At 35.7% G+C, this 26,323-nt stretch overlaps 1 protein-coding gene across 2 annotated transcripts; it reads left to right on the forward strand.

Annotated features, from left to right (window-relative positions):
• Positions 1 to 6,979: 6,979 nt before the first annotated feature.
• On the forward strand, positions 6,980 to 18,535 carry LOC103439328 (protein REDUCED CHLOROPLAST COVERAGE 1-like). Of its 2 annotated transcripts, none has more exons than XM_029105747.2 (25): positions 6,980 to 7,350; positions 7,577 to 7,696; positions 7,805 to 7,866; positions 8,607 to 8,699; positions 8,824 to 8,896; positions 9,069 to 9,416; positions 9,552 to 9,619; positions 9,719 to 9,850; positions 9,947 to 9,988; positions 10,075 to 10,599; positions 10,713 to 10,870; positions 10,969 to 11,500; positions 11,586 to 11,648; positions 11,741 to 11,842; positions 12,278 to 12,595; positions 12,759 to 12,851; positions 12,958 to 13,059; positions 13,146 to 13,250; positions 13,483 to 13,616; positions 13,951 to 14,134; positions 14,404 to 14,535; positions 14,631 to 14,743; positions 15,094 to 15,172; positions 15,848 to 18,067; positions 18,396 to 18,535. In XM_029105747.2, the coding sequence occupies exons 2-24, from the start codon at positions 7,636 to 7,638 to the stop codon at positions 17,918 to 17,920; spliced, it is 5,592 nt and encodes a 1,863-aa protein (XP_028961580.2). In that variant the 5' UTR covers positions 6,980 to 7,350; positions 7,577 to 7,635; the 3' UTR covers positions 17,921 to 18,067; positions 18,396 to 18,535. The 2 variants fall into 2 exon arrangements, with proteins under 2 accessions (XP_028961580.2, XP_070681346.1); XM_070825245.1 differs by having other exon boundaries at positions 7,133 to 7,481.
• The last annotated feature ends 7,788 nt before the right edge of the window (positions 18,536 to 26,323 follow it).

The following is a 26,323-nucleotide window of genomic DNA, read 5'->3' on the forward strand; positions in this document are numbered from 1 at the left end:
AAGATCGAGCAGCTCGCCCAATGCCGCATCCACACATTTTACTCACCGGCCGAGCTCGACCGTCGAGTTGGCACGCCCCGCACATAACCAAATGATGTAGTTAGCTTATTAGTTACTCGGCCTACGCGCCACGCAGACTTGGTAGTTTTTAGGATCAACACAAACACAATCAGAAAACATTTTTATCCCTTCCAACGATAATCTCAAAAAAAATCATATCGCGACAATTTGAATAAAGCACATGTTATAATATGGAATTATGGATAGGTCTAAAGATCATGCCCATATCGAAAAATTCTCATTTATTTGGCATTTGAAAAATTACAATATTATATACTACCGCCCAATGATATAGCTTATTTTGTTGTGTTAACCACTGATTAATAAACAAATGGTTGACAAATCTTCTCATAAAGAAGTTATAATTTAATCTGAAAGACGTGTTCTTTTTTCCAATTTTTCCAAAAAAAGCACAATCAAATGACCGCCCCACTCAATTTGTTTAAGTGGCTAAGATAAGAGTGTTCTCGAAACCTACTGAGGAGTGGCACTGGTTGACCTAGCGATATAATTTGGGTTTTAGTGTTGCAAACTGCATCATCTTTTCCACTGTGTTTCAATATATAATTTCCAAAATTAAATAAATAAAAAGAATACAAGTAAATTCCATAACATCTACATCTACATATAATTATATTTCGTATTTATATTATAATCTGCATGTGTAATATAATAGAGGGAATCAATGTCGTGGGAGAAGGGCAAGCAACTGAAAAAGCTTGAGATGAAAATAGTTTACATTCTTCATTTTATTAATTTGTTATTAAATTATCATTTGAAAATTACATCTTAAGACTTAAGTTGTACTGAAAAATGTTAGGCTTATGTCAACTAGGGTATAATAGTTCCGTCACTATCGACTAAACCGTCTGAGAAGTGACTAAGGGGAGGGAGGTTGGGTTAAGCCACACAATAGGCAACCTAATTTGGTATCGAATTCGTCATCTATGAGATTCGAACTTAATACCTTTCACTTACAAGTGAAGAGGATTACCACCAGATTGTAATTTAGGGTACTTGAATTAAGTAAATCAAAAGACAGAGAAAAGTTTGCAACAGAAAAAAAGAAGCATGTGAAAATCACTTAAAACGGTTTCACTTGAATAATTATAGCATAGACTTGCAGATTTCATTTTGTCTACTTCGGATTGTTTTGAGCGATTTGAGGTGCATATGATTTTATTCAAACACCCTAACTTGTTAAGAATTTTTGTTAATTAATCGGAATTTGGTTGTTCGTCTTTTTATTGTATCTTGCTTAATGATTATTAATAAAGTTTTTCTCTTATGCCGTGGATCTCTAAAAACAATTATAAGTAATATATCTGTTGAACAAATTAGCTTGTCAAATACTGTACTAACTTTCCTAAACATTGTTAGAAAAAAGACGTCCAAATCTTGTGGAAAATGATTCGTAGGCATAAGGACAGTAAAACAGGTGGTTCATTTACAAATTTCGTCATAACAACAAATAATGCTGGAAAATTATGAACCATACAAACAATGAAGAGAATTAGGCCAACACAACAATGGAAGCGTGTCATGCAGTGCAACAAGCAGCAACAATTCCAAATCTTTTTCATTCGTGTGGGTCACCAAACTTTGTTGTTTTGCTTCATCTGCAGATGAACTGTCAACTATAGGGAGTTTCTGATTTAGGAGCAATGAACGGTGACAATTATGGGAAAAATATACTACAAAAAATAATCTACTTATACGCAATTTGTCAATTAGATTAATGATTTTGCTTGATTATTTTTCCCTTGAAGTTTAATATTAAAAGCCTTGATTTAATACTTTGTTGTTTCAAAATGTTGAATTTAAATCTCAAACCTTAGTGGCTAAATATGATGACTTAATTGTGAATTTTCTACACTATCACATGATGTTATTAATCTCATAATACTATATTATATGTGTGTTTAATTATTATACCATAGTTTAAGTCCATCAAATCTTGATCACGTTGCTCAATAATTTTATATACCATGTAAAAAAAAAAAAAATCCAAATGTAACGATCAAACAATTCAAAGGTCTAGTGGAAACAAAATTCCCAAGGTCAATGGTGGTGGAGTGGTGGCTAATCCATCCACATGGTACACGAATACACGTAAAAATGAGCATTAGAGTCTTGTAGATTGAATTTGCCAATATGGCTTTGTTTTTACATGAGTTATGGAAAACAATACGACACAGATGGATGGTTTGAAACCTAATAATTTGAAATTCAAGGATCACGATGCAGACCAAATTACTGGATGAGGATCCCATCCGGATCCAAATGGTGGGGATCCTAGGGATCCTCACATCCTAGTCGTTCATCATATATCGTGCTGTCAGAAATCATTTGAATTTTATTATTTAAAATTAAACATAAATAGTACCTGATGAAAACTAACCGCACGATATACGATGAACGGCTAGGATGTAAGGATCCCTAAGATCCCCACCATTTGGATTCGGATGGGATCCTCATCCCAAATTATAGTGTTGGTCGTGCATGAATTCATCGGCCTGAAATGTATAGAAGTTAAGGAAAACTAATGAAAATGAATAAATGGTAAAATGAATAGTATCATGATTGACTTTTTAATGTAAAAATATAATTTTTCATTAAAATGTACTAAGAGTTTTTCATTAAAATTCCTTGGAAATTACATATTAATTTGATTTTGACTGTCACCAACAAAAAGCAGACATTCATTCATATATGCATGTCGGCTTCAATGCATGAGATTCTCGGCTATGCATTATTCTATACTTTTATAAATTTGGTTATGTGTGAACTATTTTGGTATTTTTTATTGGAAAGGGATCCTTTCCGAATCCATTCCACATAATCCACCAAGATCACAAATTCGGACTCTTGAAATTTGATCCAACGGCTAAAGTTATTATAACTTTTTATGGGCTGTTGGATCAAATTTCAATTGTCTGGATTTGTGGACTTGTAGGATTAGATGGAAGGGATCCGAGATCCCTTTCCCTTTTTCTTTAACCTAGAGACGTATAAATGATTTGATCATTTATTTTGAAGAAGTGGACGTTCCACCATAAAATGAATTGGCTATAGAGAGTACCCGAACCTCAAGCCTTTGCAAGATTTCTCATTTCACCGATATGAGACTTTTTTACTTTTACATCCTCACACACCTCCTCATGTGTGGCGAATGTTCAAGCCAAACACATGAATAACACAAACTGAATGACGTGGAGCATGTGTGGCCGTTGTGCTTCACACTTGGGCCAATTTAGCTCTGTTACTACGAAGAAAGTTGAGATTTCACTATAAAACGAATTGGCTATGTGGAGTAGCCCAACCTCAAGCCCTTGCAAGATTTCTCCTTTTCACTGATGTGTGAATTTTTTACCTTCACATTCTCACATGTTTTTCTTTTATCATGTCATTACTTTTTTTTTTCTTAATCTCCATCCCTAAAACATTTTTAGGGTTGGTTTGATAGTACCATTTTCTAAATATTTTTTTTTGTTATAAAAGAAGGGAATGAAAAAGTACACAAAAAGTAAATAAATAAATAAATGAAAAATAAAAAATTGAATGTCCGTTTGATACCAAGTTCGCTTTTAATTTTAGTTTTTGTGAGAGAGATACAGAAAAAGTAAATGGGAGAAAATGAGAATGAAAAACGTTTTTGTTTTTGGGTCAAGAGAATGAATAACGGTTAGGGAATGATGATAAAAAAAATGTGTATGAATTGATTCACAAAATAAAAACTAAAAACCAAGCAAGCTTGTCTTAACTTTCAAATATTAGTATTCACATAATCTCTTCTTAAATCTCCCTCCTCCCTCCCGCCACCTCTCTTTGCCCTTTTCAATTCCTTAAGTTCTCCCATATATACATGTTGACCCTAGAAACTACCAAGCCTACGTGGCGCGCAGGCCGAGTAATCTATAAGCTAACTACGTCCTTCGGTGAATGCGGGGCGTGCCAACTCGTCGGCCGAGCTTGGCCGAGGAGTAAATTTTGTTGATGTTGCGTTGGGTGCGCGGCTGACTTCTGCGTCTTGCGATTGCGGCCGAGAAAGGAACACGTCTCGGCCTCTTGGGCTCTCGAACCTGAAGACAAGGTTACTATTCTTACGAAGTTCAATATCAAATTCGGCTCTCAATGTGCCGAATGTAATAACTGTAACACCTCACTTTGCCGAGAAGGCTGATGAGATGACCTCGACCAAAAAGGATTCAGAAATCCTTCTCGACCGAGCCTTGGATAGGTAATCAACCGTCCTCGCCGTAGTGCTGTTGATGCCAACGGAAGATGCTGCGAGATCGGCTGACTCTACGGTGACAGAGCTATCTATGCTGACTTAAGATATCACCGGTTGCTTTCACAGTGCTGTTGATGCCAACGGAAGATGTGTCAGCGAAAAGAGAAAATAAAAATCTCAGTTGTTGAGAGAGTTTGCGCAGGGCAGTTGTGTGTTGAATTAGAGGTCTTTTGAACGTTGCCGGCGACTCTGTATTTATAGTGACGAATACGCACTGGTTGATAAGCTGAAAAAGACTCCCAAACAATTAAAACTCATCTTATCGAATCCAAGATAATCTGCAAGCTTGGGTAACGTCCATCTAATCAACCACCCAATATATATATATATATGGCTGATAGCTTTTGACACGGCATACATGCCATGTCCATCATCAATTTACTTCATCCAACAACACCCCTTAGGTCTCCTACCTCATCCTCACCTCATCCACAATAGCCATCATCATTCTGATCAAACGAATTTTAAATTCATCTTACTTCCCAGTGTTGACAGACATCCCAAATCAATTCGAATTGTACTGCTTATTCGGGATATGAATCGCATTCTATTTATCTGGTTTAAGAAGATACCGAGATAATTCATATTAAAAGATAATTATAATATTATCCTTTAATAATCAAATTATCTCTACTTTCTCATCTAGCGGTCGAGAATCATGCCCACTCAACGGCCTCGATCGCTTGGGCCGATGATGTAAAATCGGGTCCAAACAATACCTGATTATTATCCATTATTTCTCTTATATGTAATGGTTTCAAAAGGGCTTGAACTCTTTTAGGGTTTGTTTGATATGATTTCATTTTTAGTTTTCTTTTGATAGAGATAAAGATAATGCATATGAAAGAACGAAGATCGAAGAAGAATAGATGAAGGAAATGAAGGATAATGTAGGAAACAAAACCTAATAAAATTTGTTTTAGTTTTCGGTTGGTGTAATCTTTCATGTACATTTCTTTTACTTCCTTCCAACCATTGCTCATGCATTTTTTTTCTCCCATCAAATTTACTCTCTATTATCAATAAAATAGTAAAAGCTATAAACTCAAAACGAAAGGATTACCCGACGGCGTTCTGGCATTCTCCCTGTCAATTTTATAATACAAGCGATAAGGAAAAATACTCTCACCCACTAATATTACAACTCCATAGGGGACAAAATTTTAATTATTTACTTCCTCAAATCTAACTTTGACGGATTTAATTTGATCATTTTACCAATCTGTCCATCAATTTGCAATAAACAAAAAGGTCGTGTAACCCCTCTGGACGGTTCAAAGTACTTAACCCATCAAGGGACACATTGCGAAGTACTTAAACATTCTCGTTCCTCAGTCCAAGAAAACCATTCCAATTTCATGATGAGTAGGTCTCTATAAATTTTTGATCAAATTATTTTTCAACGGCTCTGATTTTCTGATTTACTTACTTGGTATCCAACTCTGAGTGGACCCATCATGGCACTGGGCCCCGGATTTTGCCCTACATTACAAAGTGCAGCATAAACATCCAAATAGTTGCCAACCCCTTCTCATTAGACCAAATCCAACTCTGGGCTAAATGCTATTTTTTAGGTTTTATTTCCCCTCCCCAAACCCAACCCAATCCATGTTAAATGTGTGGACTAAAATTTAAAAGCCAAATTTCCTCTAGGATTTAGCCCAGAAAATGGTGTGGGCACCACCAGCGGGACCCCACCCACTTGGGCATGTCTCACATGATTTATTGAATCCAACGACTGAAATCGAATATAAACAAATCTAACGGTAAAAAAAAGATCTAACGGCCCAAATTAAATCCAACTGCTAAAATAATTAAAAACATTATTTAACTCAAAATTCACCCAAATTTAGTGATTTTTCAATATTTATTGGAATTCAAATATTTTTAGATTAAAATGCTCATAAAATAAAATTATGATAGTGTACATATATTTTTTTAATTACTTTAAAATAAAAAATTAGCCTAAATTTATTCTTTAATAATCTCAGACTAAAACATTTAGGTCAGAAGGTTGGAGCAGAAAAACTGTTTCTAGGCTAAAAATTTTAGGTTTTAGCCCAAGGGTTGAAGATGGTCTTATAGATATAACTTAATATAATGATAACAGTAATAATTTACACCTTATTAAAACTAAATTGGTAAGAAAAAAAAAAGTTTTCTTTTGCAAGTAGCTCTTTACCATAATGGTGAAAATGTGTTCAGCTCTTGCATGATGGCATATGTTTGTTCCCGTTGATAGCTAATTTAACATTTAATCTATTGTTTGACAAAAAAAAAAGTTAGTAAAATTAGTTGAATTAAAAAGAAAACGAAAATGCAAATCCGCTTGGGTGACGAGTTTATACCTAATTATTATGAAATATAAATGGCTTATTGTTCGTGTTTAGTTAAATTTCTATGCTTCGAACATCATCATATCAAATGAAAAGAATGAAACACAGGCTGCCATGTGATCAAGTTAGTCAAGAATCCTCTTTTACACTGTAGTTCGAATTCTCCGTCCTCGCCTTATTATTGACCCTAAATTAAAATATCGCTTCGATAGAAAAGAAAAACCGAAAATAAAAATACATATCCCACAAAATGAAATGATACAAATTGATAATTGTTTCTGTATAAGCCAGAAAACTGTGGTAAAAAGCCAAATACATTCTTCTGACTGTTAAATCTCCGCCCTTCCTTCCTTATCACACCCATCTCTCTCCATATCTTCTATTGTTCCTTCTCCGCCTTTTTTTTCCTCCTTCATTCCCCCATTATCTTCCATTGTTCTTCTTCTTCTCCTCGTTATCCAAAACTCTCAACCTCCAAACTTAGAGAGAGAAACTGATATATAGAGAGAGAAAGAAAGAGCAAGCTTTCCTCCATATCTTCTTCTGCATAATTATGGTTTTCTACATGCATGGTTATTAATTGGTGCAACAAGCTACTCGTTTTCAACACATAAAAAAAAAAAAAAAAAAAAAGACTTCCTCTTTCTTTCCAAATACTTGGTAAATGTTCAAAGTCCTACAAACGTTCAAAGTTTTCAGTGTTTTCTTTAATTACATATTTTTTACTTAATCTTCACTTTAGCTATATATTTTTGTGCTAACTTTATAAGTTTATGGATTACTAATTTGTGGTTAGTATTGCCTTATGCTTTAAACTTTATCCTAGTTTTTTACAATCTTATTAACAAAGGTTTAATGAACTAAATTTCTTCATATATACGTTTAGGAGGGTAATTAAGCAAATTCAAGTGCTTAAGCTCATTCATTCAAGAACAAGCTGCAAAAATGGGGCCCAGAAACAGCCGTGGAAAGGGAAAAGGAGACAAGAAGAAGAAAGAAGAGAAGGGTATTTATCATTATTTTATATTTCTTATTCAAATTGCTAAATTCGGTTACTTAAGCACCAATTGAGATAACTAATAAATCTCTTGTGTCTTTTTTTCTTGCTCTGCAGTTCTTCCTGTTGTTATGGACATCACTGTGAAACTTCCTGATGAAAGCAGTGTCATTTTGAAGGTTGTTGGATTATAATTTTTTTTTAATTTAGAAAAAAACTGGATAAACGCCTAAATCTTTCTCTCTTTCTTGTTACTTGTAATCTTTGGAAGACAACCACGTTTTGTTTGTGTTGCTTCTAATTCACATGGGAATTTTGAAGGTTTCTTGCCGTAGTTGAATTATCCTAGTTTAAGTTTGAGCAGTGATATTGGTTGCCATCGGCGGAAAGTAAGAAATTTTTTAATGGGTTAGGTACCTCAACTCGTCAAAATTAGAGAAAAATTTCTCAAAAAAGATTCAAAAGTTTGAAATGTGCTGGGACCATTTGCAATGGGTTCTAGCAAATTGTCTGTGGTGAAAAATATCATTGATGTTCATTGAATTTTCTTATATCTCACCGATAAAGGATGAAGTTTTCATTTCATCATCCTTTCCATATTGATAATTGATTTTTCAGATATTGACGAAAATATAGACAATTTCGCTGATATCTTAATACTGAGTGTAAGACCATATGTTTGGATTCGAATATGTACCAACTACTAAGTCTCCAAACTAAATACTTTCACCCACTTTCCCAGGATTGAAGTTAGTTTTTGAGGTCCAGAATGTAATGTGTTCAAGGATAAAAGTTATATTACTTTCTATGGATTGATGCAGCATGTATTATATTTACTGATTACATATTTTATACAAAAGTTGATTTACTTATGCATTAGGATATTACCTATGTAAAATAACAATATGATTTTGAGCAGGGAATATCGACGGATATGATTATTGATGTTCGTCAGCTATTATCAGTAAATACAGACACTTGTAGTATTACTAATTTTTCACTATCTCATGAGGTAATTTCCATTACCCACATTATTTCTTCTTCTTTTTCTCATTTTTATTATTTCAAAATTTTGATTTTCCCTTTTGTTTGACAAGGAAAATAAACGACCATAATGCTATTGTCGTTCATGACAGGTAAGAGGGCATCGATTAAAGGACGCGGTGGACGTCTCCGCACTCAAGCCATGCGTCCTGACGTTGGTCGAAGGTATTAGTCAAAAAGCATCCGACGTCGTTTGTATTACTTTTTATGATCCATCTTTATGGGCCGTATGAACTGGACCGTTGAGGGCCCATTGGGCCAGAGTGTCTGAACGTCGTCGTATTATGCTTCTTCTTCTTCCTCAGTCAAATTTCTCACTGTGCTCTGTTTTTCTCAGAGGACTACGATGAACAGCGCGCCACGGCGCACGTTAGACGAGTGCTCGACATCGTTGCATGCACGACGAGCTTCGAAGCGTCGTCTTTGCCGGCGAAGGACCAAAGCCCTAAGCTCGATGCTTCTTCAACTGGCTCTGGTAAAAATGCGCCGGGTGTGCAGGATAAGAGCTTCAAGAAATCCAACGCCACGGCCGCCGCAGCCAAGGCCACCAAGTCTCAAGTTTCTACCGGAACCGATAAGCGAGACGTGGCGGTGGACTCCGAGACCGAGATGAGCAACTCCTGCCTCAAGCTTGGTTCTTTCTACGACTTCTTCTCTCTCTCCCACCTCACACCCCCTTTGCAATGTACTCTCTCTCCTCCCTCTCTTTCTCTCTACGTATATACATATTTGTGTATAATTGACGTATTTATTTGTGTATTTAGAGGCAGAAATTTTGAATTTTTGCAAAAATTGTGTGTAAATGGTATTAATTTTGCAGTTGTTCGAAGGGCGGCGAAACGGCAAGTCGATGAGATTGAGGCGGATGATCACCTTTTTTCTCTTGAAGTAAGACCTTCTTCTGCACAGTCCACACGCACACAATGACAATTTATTTATTTTTGGGTCTGATCATCGAAATACATTGTTATATTGGCAATTTTTCAGGTGAAGCTTTGCAATGGGAAGGTGGTTCTCGTTGAAGCTTGCCGAAAGGGGTTTTATAGCTTAGGGAAGCGGCGGATTCTGTGTCACAACCTCGTCGATTTGCTACGGCAGCTTAGCAGAGCCTTTGACAATGTTAGAAAAGCTTTTGAGTTTCTGTAGTGATTTTAATTTATTTTAGCTTTTTATTTGTGTACTGATTATGTGTATGTTTAATTTCTCATATTTCAGGCTTATGATGAGCTCTTGAAAGCATTTTCGGAACGGAATAAGGTATAGGATCATTCATTATGCTTTCTTGTATGAGTTTGTGTTACCATTTCTGTATTTGATAATTTGTTTTCTTTGATATTTTTCAGTTTGGGAATCTTCCTTATGGGTTTAGAGCAAACACGTGGCTCGTACCGCCTGTTTCAGCTCAGTCGCCTTCAGTTTTCCCTGCTCTCCCCGTGGAGGATGAAACTTGGGGCGGAAATGGAGGTGGTCTAGGAAGAGATGGGAAATTTGATCTAATCCCCTGGGCTAATGAGTTTTGGCATATTGCATCCATGCCTTGCAAGACAGCTGAGGAGAGGCAGATTCGTGATAGGAAGGCATTCCTTCTTCACAGCCTATTCGTCGATGTTTCCATTTGTAGAGCCATTAATGCTGTGCAGCGTGTAATGGGAAAACCGGAATTGACTTGTTCAATTCCAAACAGTGAGATTCTTTACTCCGAGGTTGTAGGGGACTTGAATGTCACAGTTATGAAAGATGTTACTAATGCAAGCTTTAAGGTAGATACTAAAATTGATGGAATTCAAGCAACTGGAGTGGATAAAACGAATCTAGCACAACGAAACCTTCTGAAAGGGATCACTGCAGATGAAAATACTGCTGCCCACGTAAGTTATTTCTGAAATAGTATTGTTGATCCATAATCTTTGTCTCTACCTTATGCAATTTATTTCGTAACTTTGGCGCAGTTGTGGTGATTCTTGTTAAATTATGTGTGCAGGATGTCAACACTCTAGGTGTTGTCAATGTCAGATATTGTGGTTACATTGCAGTTGTCAAAGTTGAGGGTAAAGAAAATAAGAAAGTCGGTTCTCCATCTCAGAGCATTGTATTTGTTGATCAACCCGAAGGTGGTGCCAATGCCGTTAATATCAACAGGTACGCAATAATGCCTCAGTGAGTATTATGTAAAGCTACCAACCTTTTGTCATGGAGTTTGCAGTATACGAGCCTAACTAGTGCCTTGTTCTTTGCAGTTTAAGATTACTACTTCACAAGACAATACCTTCAGAGCAGAATAAACCGGCATCACATATACAAACTCTGGAACACGAAGATCTTTCAGCCTCGTGTGTTTTTGTTGAGGGGGTGTTAGAAGAAAGTCTTGCTAAGCTTGAGAAAGAGGAGCTAGATTCTGATAATTTTGTGAGATGGGAACTAGGAGCTTGCTGGATACAACACTTGCAAGACCAAAAAAATGCAGACAAAGATAAGAAACCGTCAAACGAGAAGGGAAAAAATGATATGAAGGTGGAGGGACTTGGGACGCCTCTTAAATCCCTTAAGAACAGCAAGAAAAAATCAGATGGAGGCAATACCAAGCTGCAATCTGAAAGCTCAAAATCCCATGCAGATGGTGGTGTTGCGGAAGCTGAAAATACTATATCCCCTTCTGTGGAATCAAAGCTTGAGACTAATGCCAAAGAAAATGAGCATGTTCTGACAGAGATATTGTCTGATGCTGCCTTTGCTCGACTAAAAGATTCAGAAACTGGACTACACTGCAAGGTAATACATTATAGGTGTCACTAGAGACTTTAGATTTACTTATTTGTACTTCACATTGTGTACTAATGTATTGTGTGCTTGACAGTCTCTGCAAGAACTAATCAACTTGTCTCAGAAGTACTACTCTGAAGTTGCTCTTCCCAAACTGGTAAACATTTTTATTCTTAAAGCTTGTTACCTTTTCTCATGGAAGTATTGTTATGGTGATTCTTGTTTCTATAAATTTTTCGTTTAATGCAGGTAGCAGATTTTGGTTCCTTGGAACTTTCACCAGTTGATGGTCGGACCTTGACTGATTTCATGCATACTAGAGGTCTTCGGATGCGCTCTCTGGGGCATGTTGTAAGTTTGCTTCTAACTTTCATTTTTAACACGTGACACGTCTCATATTATTCATCTACCTAAGAACCAATTACTTTTGTGTCCTCAACTTTGCTGGGTATTTATGTGGAGGAATTTGTTAATGTGGCTTTGAAGTATGTAATAGAAGGAACAAAAAAGAACCAAGATCATGGCAATTTTCAGAAGATCTCGAGTTATCACTCTGTTTATTATGCATTGATGACTGTTAGACAGTGTTAACCTGTTACCATTATTTATAGGGCATCAAAGCTCTATCTTCTTTTATCACTTCACTTTTAGAAAATATTAACTTGCACTGCCTCTAATCTCCAAACTGAAACTCTCAGAATATTTTGTAATGCTGTGTAGATGATGTGCGGAATTCAGCTTAAACAGGTTATCATATTGAACGAAATGCCTTTTCTTTCTTTACAGGTCAAGCTTTCGGAGAAGCTATCTCATGTGCAGTCCCTTTGCATTCATGAGATGATAGTGCGAGCTTTTAAGCACATACTTCAGGCAGTGATTGCCGCCGTTGGTAGCACTGAGAAGATGGCTGTATCAATTGCTGCTGCATTGAATCTTATGCTGGGCGTTTTGGATAATGAAGAATTAAATAGGTCTTGCAGTGTTCATTCTCTTGTGCGGAAGTGGCTGGAGGTATTCTTGCGAAAAAGATACGGATGGGATCTTAACAGCTTCAACTATGAAGATGTGAGGAGATTTGCAATTCTGCGTGGATTATGTCACAAGGTATATATCATGACAATGCATATTAGATTCTGGAGATGGCCCACATTCTTGAATACCGTCTTCGTAAGTTTACACTGTAACTTTTATTATATACCATAATTTTAAATTTGTGCTGACATTTTGCTTTCTCTTCCCCCTACCCTCAACTCCACCCCCCAATTAGGTGGGTGTTGAGATGGTTCCAAGGGATTTTGATATGGATTCTCCAAATCCGTTCCAAAGTTCAGATATCGTCAGCCTAGTCCCAGTGCATAAGGTGACGTATGGCATTAGAAGCATCTGTTTTCCTTTCCTTCGATTTTTAGAAGTGGTAAGAGTGATGACATCTTTTGTAATTTAACCTTTTCTTCTGATATTTTCAGCAAGCTGCTTGCTCTTCAGCAGATGGTAGGCAACTCCTAGAATCATCAAAAACAGCTTTAGATAAGGGAAAACTTGAAGATGCAGTTGCATTTGGCACTAAGGTATGCAGACTGTTGCTAGAAGGTTTTCTTTCACCTTTTTATATTGGTATTGTAGTTGGTTACAGGCTGAACTTTGACATTTGCAGGCGCTTGCAAAGCTGGTAGCAGTTTGTGGTCCATACCATCGAATGACAGCCGGAGCTTACAGCCTCCTTGCTGTAGTTTTATATCACACTGGAGACTTTAATCAGGTCTGCTGCCATCCCCTTTGTTTTGGCGTTTCTGGGACATATCTGACGTCATATAACTGTTACTTTCTGGATCAACATAGATTTTAAATTGAGGGATTGGCTACATCTGGTTTCATATTTCAATTGTTAAAGGTGGACCGGAATGTGCAAAAGTGGGCAAAATATTGAAAGTTAGTCTTTCTTTGGTAAAGGTTTTATGTCGCGGATGACCAATGATGTGCTCCCATTACAGGCTACAATTTATCAGCAAAAGGCCTTGGATATCAACGAGAGAGAATTAGGGCTTGACCATCCAGACACCATGAAGAGTTATGGGGATCTTGCTGTGTTCTATTACAGACTTCAACATACGGAGCTGGCTCTCAAGTATGCTTTTTCCTTGTTCAAAGGGATCTCTATGCATATAACATCACAGTTTATGTGTTTAGGGGAATATTTTTCAAAGTGATGACGTGAATGTGTTGCTCTAACGATCTTATGGACACAAGCTGTTTGCCGTTTTTGTTTCATGGATCCAACGTATGGAGCTAGTTACTGGAGCAGATAACCTGCTTTGTCCCTTTTCTTGTTCGTTCTTGATGTTTTTTCCATTTAAAGGCAAAGAAAACAGGGAGATAAATTAGTCATGAATCATTGCTGCATACTCTGTTGATTCATTAGTATACGTGTTTTGTATAAGCTCACAATTTCTGCTGTTCAGGTATGTAAAGCGTGCTTTGTATCTTTTGCATCTCACATGTGGACCATCTCATCCAAACACTGCTGCAACATATATCAATGTGGCTATGATGGAGGAAGGCCTGGGCAATGTGCATGTTGCCCTCAGATATCTGCACAAAGCTTTGAAGTGTAATCAAAGGTTACTCGGCCCGGACCATATTCAGGTTGTATATTCGTTCACTTATTTGTTGTTTAATTTATTTGTCCTAAAGCTTCTAAGCTTTCACAATATGTGAGGTCAGATGCTAAGGATTAAACAGTTAGAGGAAAAAATGAGGACTCAATTTGTAACAAGTAGACAACCAATGAAACTTCACATGTCGTAACACGTTCAATGATATACCGCTGAAAATTTGATTTAATATAGTAAAGTTTAAATTATTTATTTTTGTATATTTGAGAATTTAACCATTTTAATGTTAAATCTCTCCAGACAGCAGCAAGTTACCACGCTATTGCAATTGCTCTCTCTTTGATGGAAGCTTACCCTTTAAGTGTTCAGCATGAGCAGACAACTTTGCAAATTCTGCGATCAAAGCTTGGCCCAGATGACTTACGAACACAAGTATATCCTCATCTTGTTTTAGCCCACCCTTTCTCATAAACTCTTTACCTCCTCTGAGGATTAACCAATCTAACATGTTTTAACAAACACTGCAGGATGCTGCTGCTTGGCTTGAGTACTTTGAGTCCAAGGCTTTCGAACAGCAAGAAGCTGCAAGAAATGGGACTCGAAAGCCTGATGCATCTATTGCCAGCAAAGGCCACTTAAGGTTTGATAACATTGTTAATGTTAATATAGATCACTGAAGTTATGATATACGCCCTGCTTTTCTGTTTTTATGCCTGATGACACGGCTGTAATTTCCATTTGCATATGCACTTATTTGGAATTTAAAAATGAGAATTTCATGGTAAGAGGTGACCCTTTTCCATGCTTATGTGCCACTCCGAGAAACTTGCATTGATATAGAATTCCTTGTGAATTTCTGGTCGTGAGACAATTACTCTGTCTAATCTAGTGGATCCTGTACATGCATTGCCACTACTGACCATGATTTTGTATGTGTGATTTAAGCTTGGTTAAATCCTTTCTAATACCATGTTGTTTTAAACTTGGCAGTGTATCAGATTTGCTGGACTACATTAGTCCCACCAAAGGGAGAGAGGTTGCAGGAAAGAGGAAAAGCTACTTAACAAAGGTATGTTTGGAGTTCGGACCCATTTTCATGTGTGGTTTATTTGCCATTTCTTTATGCCTCTTCAAATTTTTTTATTTTCTTTCCTTTAAAAAAAAATAGAGTTTTCTTCGTGGTTATGTGTTCAACCCATCCTTGTTCATATGAAATCTGGGGTATTAACAAATGTAAGTAGAAATATCAAAATTGCTGAAGTAGGAAAATTGGTTACTTTTGGAACAGATAGAAGCCTTTATTAAAAAGGAAAACTAATGAAAAGGGCTTGAAAACTTTGAGTTTAAATGATAAGAACAAAATAAAGGGTAAAGTGAATAGTACCAGAATTGACTTTTTAGTGTAAAAATGTGGTTTTTCGTTAAAGTGAACAGTACCGGGAGCTTTTTGTTAAAGTTCCCTTATTAAATGGATAAACCCCAACAAAACCTGCTTTAGTGCAAGGTCTTCATCATTGATAACAAGCTGAAGCACACCTACTGGAAAAAAATATTAATTCAACTTTGAACTGAATAGAAATTATCCCGCCCCCATTTTGACCATTTTGCGTGAAATTTCAAAGAACATTTCTAGTGTACATACTACATATAGAGACACACATGCCCTGCTAGAAGACACACTTTCTTTGAACTCTCTATTCTTACTGTCATGCACATGAGCAAGCTATTTCAATTTTTTGTGCAGTTGAAGGAAAAATCCATCCAAACTGTCAGCTCAGCTAGTTCCGATGAGTCTTCAAAAGAAACCACAAAAGAGGGTTCTGATGATGAGGGTCAGGAGACAAATGCACTTGAACCAAGTGATAGAACAGATGTAATCCAGGAGAACAGCTCTGCTCTGGTTGAACCTCAGCATGCCGTGGAAGAGATTGCAGAGGAAAATTCAAATGTTTTTGATCAGATATCTGCTGAAACATATATCGAAGGTGGTGATGATGGCTGGCAATCAGTTCACAGACCTAGATCAGCTGGCTCATATGGGCGGCATCTAAGGCAGCGGCGGGCAACTATTGGGAAAGTCTATAATTACCAGAAGAAATATGGTGAAAGTGACATGGACTGTTCTTCAGTGAAGAATACAAATCAAAACAGTAGGTATTATCTTGTAAAGAAAAGGCCAACATCTCATGGAAGTTATGCAGATAATCACACTGCAACCCCCTCCCAAGGTACTAAGTTTGGACGGAGAATAGTTAAAGGTGTAACATACAGAGTCAAGCCTATGCCTTCGTCTACCAAAGTAGATACCGAAGAGCCCTCTAATGGTAGCACAAGTTTGAGTTCTCCATCAGAACTCAGTCAAAATGTTTCACCGCATGTTGTTGGCCCAGTGAAAAATTCCAGAGTCAGTCTTGGGAAGTCTCCTTCTTACAAGGAAGTAGCATTGGCTCCACCAGGTACTATTGGGAAATTTCAAACCCAAAATAACATTCCAGATAATCAGGAACATGGTGTCCGAGCACAAGAAGAAGAAACAATTGAAGTCAAAGGAGATTCCAAACCAAACACAACTGAGTTAGAAAATATACTTGAAGAAAAGAACTCTGTGTTGGTTACGACGGACCACTTACCAGAGGAAACTGGAGCTGCTGAGAAGAAAGGAGAAGTTATTTCAAACGATGCAAAGGAAGATAAATCTTCACTGATGGTATTTGAAAGTTTGGATGGACATGGATCCAGCGGTAATAAGGTTGATGAAGCGGTAGAAGATAACTTATTGACAGACGGAGTGCCAAAATCTTTGGGTTCTCCCAAGAAGGGATTCTGTGAGACGGATCCATCTGGCACTTGTGAACTCCGCGACTCCAACTCTACCACGCAAGGTGTAGCCGATGCTGTGAGTTCGGTTGATACGGATCCATTGCCCAGTAAGAAGCTGTCTGCCTCAGCAGCTCCATTCAATCCCTCACCATCTGTTGCACGTGCTGCTCCGGTTTCCATGAACATTGCAATACCTTCGGGTGCAGGTAATGTCCCAATTGTTGCACCTTGGCCTGTAAACATGAATCTTCATCCAGGGCCTGGTACTGTCTTACCCACGGTCAATCCAATGTGCTCCTCCCCTCACCACCCATACCATTCTCCTCCTGCGACCCCGAACATCATACAACCATTGCCTTTTGTGTACCCTCCTTACAGTCAACCCCAAGTAATCCGAACCAGTTCCTTTCCTGTTACTAGTAGCGGGTTTCATCCAAATCATTTCACATGGCATAACATGAACCCCAAAGCACCTGAGTTTGTTCATTGTACAGTTTGGCCTGGCTGTCATCCGATGGATTTCTCTGCCCCTACACCTGTTGCTGAGACAATTTCTGAATTGACATCGGAGCCAAAATTTCACAGTGATGATTCTGCTCCAGTTCTGCCAGCGGACATTGAGAATGTGGAGGAAACTAAGCAAGAAGTGAACCTTCTGACATCAGAGGCAATCAGCAATGCAGTTGAAAGTGTAGAGGAAAATGGTCCTTCAAACCTTTGCGGGGTTGAACATGCTCAGAGTGAACCAAGTGAGAACCCAAATGGAAATGCTGCAAGTAGCGGTGAACTGACAAACGATGGAGAGAAAACCTTCAGCATTTTGATAAGGGGTAGGAGAAACCGAAAGGCGACTCTGCGAATGCCAATCAGTTTGCTCAGTCGACCGTATGGCTCACAGTCCTTCAAAGTCACATGTAACAGAGTAGTCAGAGGGAATGATGCTACCAAAGCCACCAGTTTTTCATCAAGTGAAAGTTGCACAGCTACTGCTACTTAACGCCAACTTGTTTTTAGCACCGATCAGGTGCAGCCAGATTTTCTAGAAAAAAGCTGGATTCTTAACAAGAATCACTTGATCTCTTGTGGCTCTTTTGTTAACAAGCATGTCAGTTTCTGCTAACACATGCCTCAAATATGAATTCAGGTTAGTGGTCTGGCTAAAGACATTCTTCTAACAATTTATAGTTCTTTCTTTGTGAATATGCACACATAGATACTATAGATACGACCTTTGAATAAAAAATAGAACTTGGGGAACACTAAATGGTCGATATGCCGTATATATAACACGGTTTAGTACCTCTTTATTGTCTATTGAGTGCACTTCCAGTTCTATTTTTTATTAAAAGTTCATAACCTGCTCCATTTGTTCGTATTTCCCTTTCGTCTTCTGTCTTGTTAGTATTTTTTTTACACGGTAAGCTTGTCTTTCCACTGAACGTTTATATGTTTGTGAAACTGTGGATGTGCAGGTTTACAGTAGGAAGCTTATTGTTTGAGACTTGTATGGGACTGGTTTTTATGGGGTGACGATTTTGGTTCATCACATATAAGAAATTTTGTTTTTTTTGGATTATCGGACCACAATAATAAATGGGATTTTGATTTTTAATTTTGATCATTTGCATATGACCTAATTATTATTATTATTATTATTTTCTTCATTTCTTTTATCTAATTCTAGATGAGTATTAACTTTGTTAACATGGGATGTATTGATATTGTTGTTTTTACCATTATGTAGTGAAACCACCGTCCAAGTTCAGATTTTTAATTTTATTTTATTTTTGTCTAAATTGTAACAACTGTTCCTAATCTATACCACGAGTTTAGTTTTTGTTCATAAACTCTGTTGACAGTTTCTCCCGTCCTCGAATTATGTCATTTGTTGCACTAGTAGTTCTTTTTGTTAACTCCATCAACTTTTACGTTAAGTTGAAGGATAAAACAGAAATTTCATCCAAACAATAAGAAACAGTGGCGGAGCCACATGGAGACCAAGATGGGCACGGGCCTATCCTGAAATATTAGTTTATATACTTTATCTGTTGGTTTGGTAACTAAAGAATATGCGGCTCAGTGGTAACTAAAGAATATTAGTTTATTAAGAAAATGAATTTTTTAAAGTGAAAAACTTAGCTGCTTAAGGATTGAGGAGGAACTCCTCAAAATACCTCTTGACCCATTCAAGAAACTTCATGCTTATGATCGAAACTCTTTAATGATTGAGTAAACGATCTTATTTTTAATTAATTTATTTGTAGAGATGATCTTTGCTTACTGGTTTATAAGTATGAAAAGACCACTATACCCTTAAATTTGAAGGAAAAGAAGACGGATTTGATGGAAGTATCACTAATGCAACACAAAGTTAAGAAAAAACTAATAGAAGAGTTTAGAAACGAAAACTAAGCATAGAGATTGAGGGACCTTTGTTACCATGCCCCCTTTATTTTTTAAATTTTAGTTTTTAACCATACCTTGTTTGATTCTGTTCATTATTTAGGCAACACATCTTTTTTTTGGAAAGTGATTTTTTGCGTCATGTTTTCACGCTTAATAAAGCGTTTCTTCTAACCAAAATAAAATAAATAAATAAGACTGCAAAAATTCTATCATCCTTGGAGTATCATACTCTCTAAGGTTTTTTACTATTAGATCTTAATTATTGTATCTTTGATTAAAAATTTAATGGCTAAAACTCTAAATTATAAGATACTTTTAGCATACTAGAAAATTTCTAGCTCGAGTTGATATCCTAAAAAACTGTGGCAAAATGAAACTTCTCCATAACTTTGGGTGCAGTCTTAGTTCAAACTAACTTTGTTTAATTTACCAATAAAAAAAACTAACTTTGTTTAATAAGAATCGTAATTTAAAAAAGATGTTTCTATTCAGTTAAATAAATGATTGGCAAAATTAAACTTTTTTATTCTTAGAGGAGTGATGACCTATTAATGGATCTAAACTATGCACGAGAGGATTTGACATAAGTGTAGAGGGCAAAATTTTTCAATGTGTTAAGAACACGGTTCGGTACATCAAGTGTCATGATACAAGTTGTTGGACACTTGAAAAAACAAATTGACAACCACTAATATTATGATAGTTGGTGTACCCGACTATGTTTCTGGCATGCTGAAATTCTTGTGTAGAGGAAAGTTTCCAGTGCAAATGCAGATGGACTCAAATGCTAAGAAAAGAATGAAACCAAACGAACTCAAATAAAGTAAGGAAAACTAATGAAAAGAGTTTGAAAACTTTGGGTTTTAATGATAATGACAAAATAAAGGGTAACGTGAATAGTATCAGGATTGACTTTTTAGTGTAAAAATGTGGTTTTTCGTTAAAATGAACAGTATCGAGAGCTTTTCGTTAAAGTTCCATTTTTTATATTGGGGTTTGAGTTTTTTTTCCCTTGACATAACACCAAATTATCGTTTTTATATTTTACAAAAAGTGCAAAATCTCTTTAATTCAGGTTTAAACACAAGCAAATTAAATACTCGTATTTTCGATCTTGGAAATCGATTCTCTTTGAAAATTAAAAAGTGTTTAAGAAAAATTTGTTGGTTTATGATGCTTTTCACTGACTCGTGGTTCTATCAGTTTGATGTTGGATTTATCCAATACAAATCAACTTTTAAGTGGTCTACTACATCTAATAAGAAAGTAATATTGGAGAATAATGTTGATTATGATTTGATCTCTTAAAGATATCAATCATATATAAGGTGTCTTATATTGAAAATATGATTGATGGAATTCTTAATCGAATATGATTATAATACTTACCTTGGAGGCTAAGAAAGTAAGTTTAGTTTACCTTTATGGATAGAAACCCTAGCTTTTAGCCTATATATAAAAACAGTGGTCGCTATAAGCCCCAGAACACACAACATAATGCTTTCCATAGGGTAGTTGTATCCGGCTAGGTGTTTGTTGAAGATCTTGGTGTTGCTGTGCCTTTCTCCTTCCTTGCTCAAGTACCATGATTATCATGTTTGCCACTTCTTTGTTTGTGTTTTAATTGTATAATCATTTAAGGCTAACATTTGAGACTTCCTTTAAAGTGAGCCTATCAAAAAGCTCATTTCTTAAGTAATCACTTTTGAATCAAACATAGCCTTATACATCACATTTTTGATTGAAAGAAAAATTTTGTCCTAATTAAGAACATCTGGGAATATTTGAGCACACAAGCATACATAATAACTCTTAAAGTAAGCAAGTGCTCAAAGCAATTCTATAACCCATGACTTTCAAAGCATAGTAAATGGTGAACCGTAAGACTCTTTAAAGATTATAAAAAAAGGTGAAGCAATAAAGGACAAAAGAATAAAGGAGTGAGATAGGGAATGTGAAAGACAAAAGATTAAGAGCATGTTTGGATGTGTTTTTAAAATGATTGAAAACGTTTTTGGTAAAAATGTTTTTAGAACCAATCCTTAGTAAAAATACAAGTAAATCCTAAAAAAACATTTAAAGTGCTTCCTGGAAGAAGCACATAATTGGTGCTTCTTGCAGAAAGCATTTTAAGTGCTTTTGAAATCCAAAAACATTTTCTCTAAAATCGCTTTCAGTTATTTTAAAAGCACATCCAAACGAGCTTTAAATGTATATAAAACGTGAAGGAAGAAACATGAAAGAAGTTAGACAAGAAAAGTGGGAAACAAAGGGGATCAAAAGCAGTGGCGGAGCCAAAATTTCATGTGAGGAGGGGCCTCAAACAAGTATAGAAGAAGAAAAAACGAATAGTGATTATAAAATTACTAATGCAAAACATCATAATATTTATCCAAATAATTAAGTAAGTCAAAATTAACATATGCATAGATAATTTTATCTATCCATAGTAATCAAAATTATTCTTGACGAATTGCAATGAAACAGTTGCATAATGTCATCTATAGTATTTAAATAATTATTAAACTGAATAGAGATAAGTACGAAAATCTTTGCAAACCCTAAAACTCAAGTAAGAGGTGGGATAGAATAGAAACAAATGTTTTATAGTGAATAATAGAGTATTACAAACCTTTTTGTTCTTTATTCAATAAATTTGGGATTTAGAATGGCTAAATATATGAAATTCAATAAGAAAAGGTAAAAACTCTCCCCGTGCATAAGTGAAAGATGATTTTATTTTAATTAAAAGTGAATGATGGGTTTTAATTTAATGTTATTGATTTGTGAGAGGGTTGTGCTATCCATACACCTCTTTTTGCTTTCCATACACCTTCTCAATTTACGATCGTCTGATTGAATGAATTGAATATCGAATGACATAAATTAACAAGTGATGCGAAATATATAAGCACACAAATTAAACCCTCTTTTTGACAATTGTAGTATAGATGTAAGTAGGGTATCGTTCTAGGCCGGGGATTAGGAGGGATTGCTAATCTATTAAATTAACTTAAAAATATTAAATAAGACTCAAGGACACAAAACTAGGCTAAAAACTCTAATAACTCGAAACACACTTAAAATGACTCAAAATAATGAAAACAATTAAATTAAACACTAGGAACTGAAATGGACGGAAATTAAATTAAAAGACTAACAATAAAGAAAACTAAATAAATAATATAATTTAATAATGGATGGGTGTTTGGTTTTGATGAAAAGTAAATTAAACTTAATTAAATTACAGAATTGACAAAAACATGAAATTAAGGTGAAAGGATAAATGACGGACTAGCTAGAGGGTTCTTCTCCACACATGACACATATGCAACCTAAATTGATTTTCAGTTGTTCTTTCAATAAATTGTGAATCTCAATACTCCAGATTAACCGTGAACAGCACTTTTTTAATCTTCAAGTTTTCCTTAAGTTATTGAATTGGACGGAAAAACGCATACAACAATTCAAAACATTCTTCAAAAGTCCCCTACGTGAAAAGCACAATAGCGATACAATCAAAGATCATTAAACTTTGTGAAAACTATAAGCATTGACGAGGCATTCGTAACTATGAAAAGCATGATACTCTTGCCAAGAATTTACTTAACGTGATTGTGACTAGCAACCTTTACTACTTGTGAAAATAAGTTCATAACGATTAGGTGAAATTCACTTATATTCTAGCATCAAATTCATGCATGTAAATTAAGCGTGCACTCTCAACCAACATACACAAATCAGTTTTTATACGAACGGATAAGTAAATTGAAATCACAACTTATGAAATCACAACCGAAGGTAATCAATTCATATTACAAATATATTCATGGTTTCGAATTAACCTCTAGCCAAAATAAAATTAATTACACATTATTAAAATAAAAATAAAATAGGAGTTTGGAAAGATTAAACCGAAAGAAAGGATCTGCTGCTTGGACTCTGAACTGCATGGACTCTGAACTGCATTTTCATGCTGACCTCCTGTCCTCCTCGCCACTGACTTCCCTTCCTCAAGCTGCCCAATGGCAGCACTCTCCTCTCGGTCCTCTTCCTGCGTCTCTGCGAGCTGCCCAAAGGGCAGCTCCCTTCTCTCGCTCCCCAGACCGCCTTATCTTTCCGTCTCCCCCCCTCTCTCCTGGCTTTTCTTTCCTTTTATTTCCCACTTCTCACTCGTATTTTATTCCCTCCGTCCATCAAGGCTGCCAGACAGCCTTCCTTTTATTTTTCTATTCTATTCTTAGCGCTGCCCAAAGGCAGCTGCCTTTTTCCGCGCCCATTTCCTCTCTTTTTTATTTACTTCATCAGTCCTGCACGTTTTTCTCTCTTGGATTCCCTTATTTTATTTTCCTTTTTCTCCTGGCTGCCTCGCTGCCCTCAATTCTGTCGGTCTTCACAGCTTTCCACCTGCAAGGGCCCGCATCAATCCCTTCTATCTCTCCTCTTGTTCCAAAATTATTCCCCCAGCTGTCTCCCTATTTTTCTTTTCTGACCTTTTACTTTTCTTCCGCTGGCAGCCTACCTTCTTGGATTCTCCTTTCACAATATAATACAAAATTGATTTGTATCATAAACTCTAAATTAGTAGCAGTTTGGGAATTAAGAACAAATTCAAGTAACAAATCCAAAACCAATATTCTATGAAACAATCAATTCAATGCATATAAAATAAACCAAAATAAAACCCAATCCAAAAATAAAATCAATATTCTTTCTGTTTATTATTTAAAACTCATTTATGCTATTTTTATTTTCTTTGCATAACAAATCCTATAAACACAAAAATAACATAAATAGCTCAAAAATATAAGGAACTAACTAAGAAAAGACGAGTGAATTCGAAGTAAAAATATATATAAATATGATCCGATCAACAAGAGTGTGTTAAAGGTAAAAAAATGTATGCAGATAGCACTACTCTTTGTGATAAATGACCATTTAAAATATATACTTATTTTTGGGATGGTATCTATGAGATGAAAAATAGATAATTATTGAATTGTTTTAGTTGTTGAGAATGGCTGCAAAGCAATAGAAATAGGTGTAGTAGACTAATCTTATTTTTTAAGTGAGAGTAGGCATAGGACTACTGTAGTCCTTAACTGCCTCCGCCACTGATCAAAAGGATGGACGGCGGACCGGGAAGAAAGACCTAAAAATGGATGGGTGGACGAGAGGAACTTGTATCTGTATGGGACATGAAGAGAAGAAGAAAATCCTAAAAATGGAAGGGTGGACGAGAGGAACTTGTACCTGTATGGGACATGAAGAGAAGAAGAAAATCCTAGGACAGAAGAGAGAAACTTAATCGAGTGATATCATATAGAATTATTACATCCTTTTATTGACGTGGAACATATTACACAAAATATATGGATATATTAATCCCTATTTAGGTAATAATCCTACACTAATTATAATCACAAATTATATTCAGATATTAGATGCTACAATCACGGAGAGTCGGAGTTGCTCGCAAGTTTTGTTGCATTTGATTGGGGAGAGATAGTTGGGCAGCAAACCATTCAAGGTCAGTGTCAATTTCCATGTTTTTGTAGAGAAGTAGAGTTATCTACAAATATCTAAATTTGATATTTTAGATACTTTTTCAGACCTATTGCCGATACTAAGTACTAGCCAAAATTTTGTATCCATTTTGTATCCAACTATATCCTATGCACTTAAATTAGTTTACTCCACCACCTCAAATCAAAATATAATAAAACTATAAGCTATGATAGGAAACATCATACTTCGAAGCAAAATATCAAGCCATTTCATACCTTTTTTTTGTTTTAGGAAAGATTGAGAGCTGAGTGTTGTGACTTCTTTCTCATGTAAGTCACATGAGAGATATTTTTATGTGGAAATAAGAACTGGTAATTCTAACTAATTACACTAACACCACATGAGGTTGTCATGTTTTCACAAAATTCTCATGTTTGAGAAATTACCATAACATTCATTGAAGTTTTACGGGGTACATTCAATTAAAATTTTGAGGGATTTGAATTCTTTTAATGAATCTAGGAGTATTCAATCAGAATTTTAAGTGATTCTCTGAAATTTAAAATGTATTCAATTAGGATTGTAAGATACTTTATTAAAATTCTTAAAAATTCGAGTATATTCAATTAGGATTTTAAACAAGTTTATACCATTCCTGGTGTATTCAATTAGAATTTGATTTTAAAGAATTTGAAAAAGCTGAGGAATTTGAGGAAATTAAAGAGATTTCGTAGTTTATTTTAAGCATTCACAAATTCCACCTCTCCCTAGAGATTTCGAGGGAATTGAACCAAAATTTTTTATGGAATCTCTTTAAAGACAAATTTATGCTTATAATAAAAATTACTTAAAGAAATAAAAACCTTTATAAATAAATACAAAAATATCAAACTTAGGAAATGTAACGTATCCAATTCCCAAGCCTAGTTCCCACACATTGCGTCTTAGTTTAGACCTTCCACTTATAAGTGACAATAATTACACCAATTTAATCGCTTTATATTATGGTTTAGACTTTAGAGTTTAGGTAGAAACGCCCAATATTGCCTTTCTAATGTTGATGTTTTCTCATGCATACCAATGTGAATCAGGCCATAACACTATTTAGATGTGATAAAAAAAAGACCATATGGCAAAATAATACCAATGTGAAAATAAGATCTCACATAGGTCATATAACAAAATAATATATAATTATAATATGAGAATTTTCACCGCTAATATTATTGAAACTTTTTATCATAAAGCTCAACACCTAATAATATGTGGTTAAGTTGAGACAATATTGATGATATTGGTGGTCAAAATATGTTGGGTCTATAAAGTTTATTAAAAAAAAATGTTAATAAAAAAGGGTACTGTCAAAATGATGAAAAACCGCTCAAAACATCTAATTTACAAAATAAAAGAATTAAAAACGATCCTGGATTTACAACGTGGAGGCAGCAGTAGGAATTAGTTCGTGACATCCAAAATGTTAGGTTTG

This window comes from Malus domestica, chromosome 07, assembly GCF_042453785.1.
Source record: "Malus domestica chromosome 07, GDT2T_hap1".
Lineage (NCBI taxonomy): Eukaryota > Viridiplantae > Streptophyta > Magnoliopsida > Rosales > Rosaceae > Malus > Malus domestica.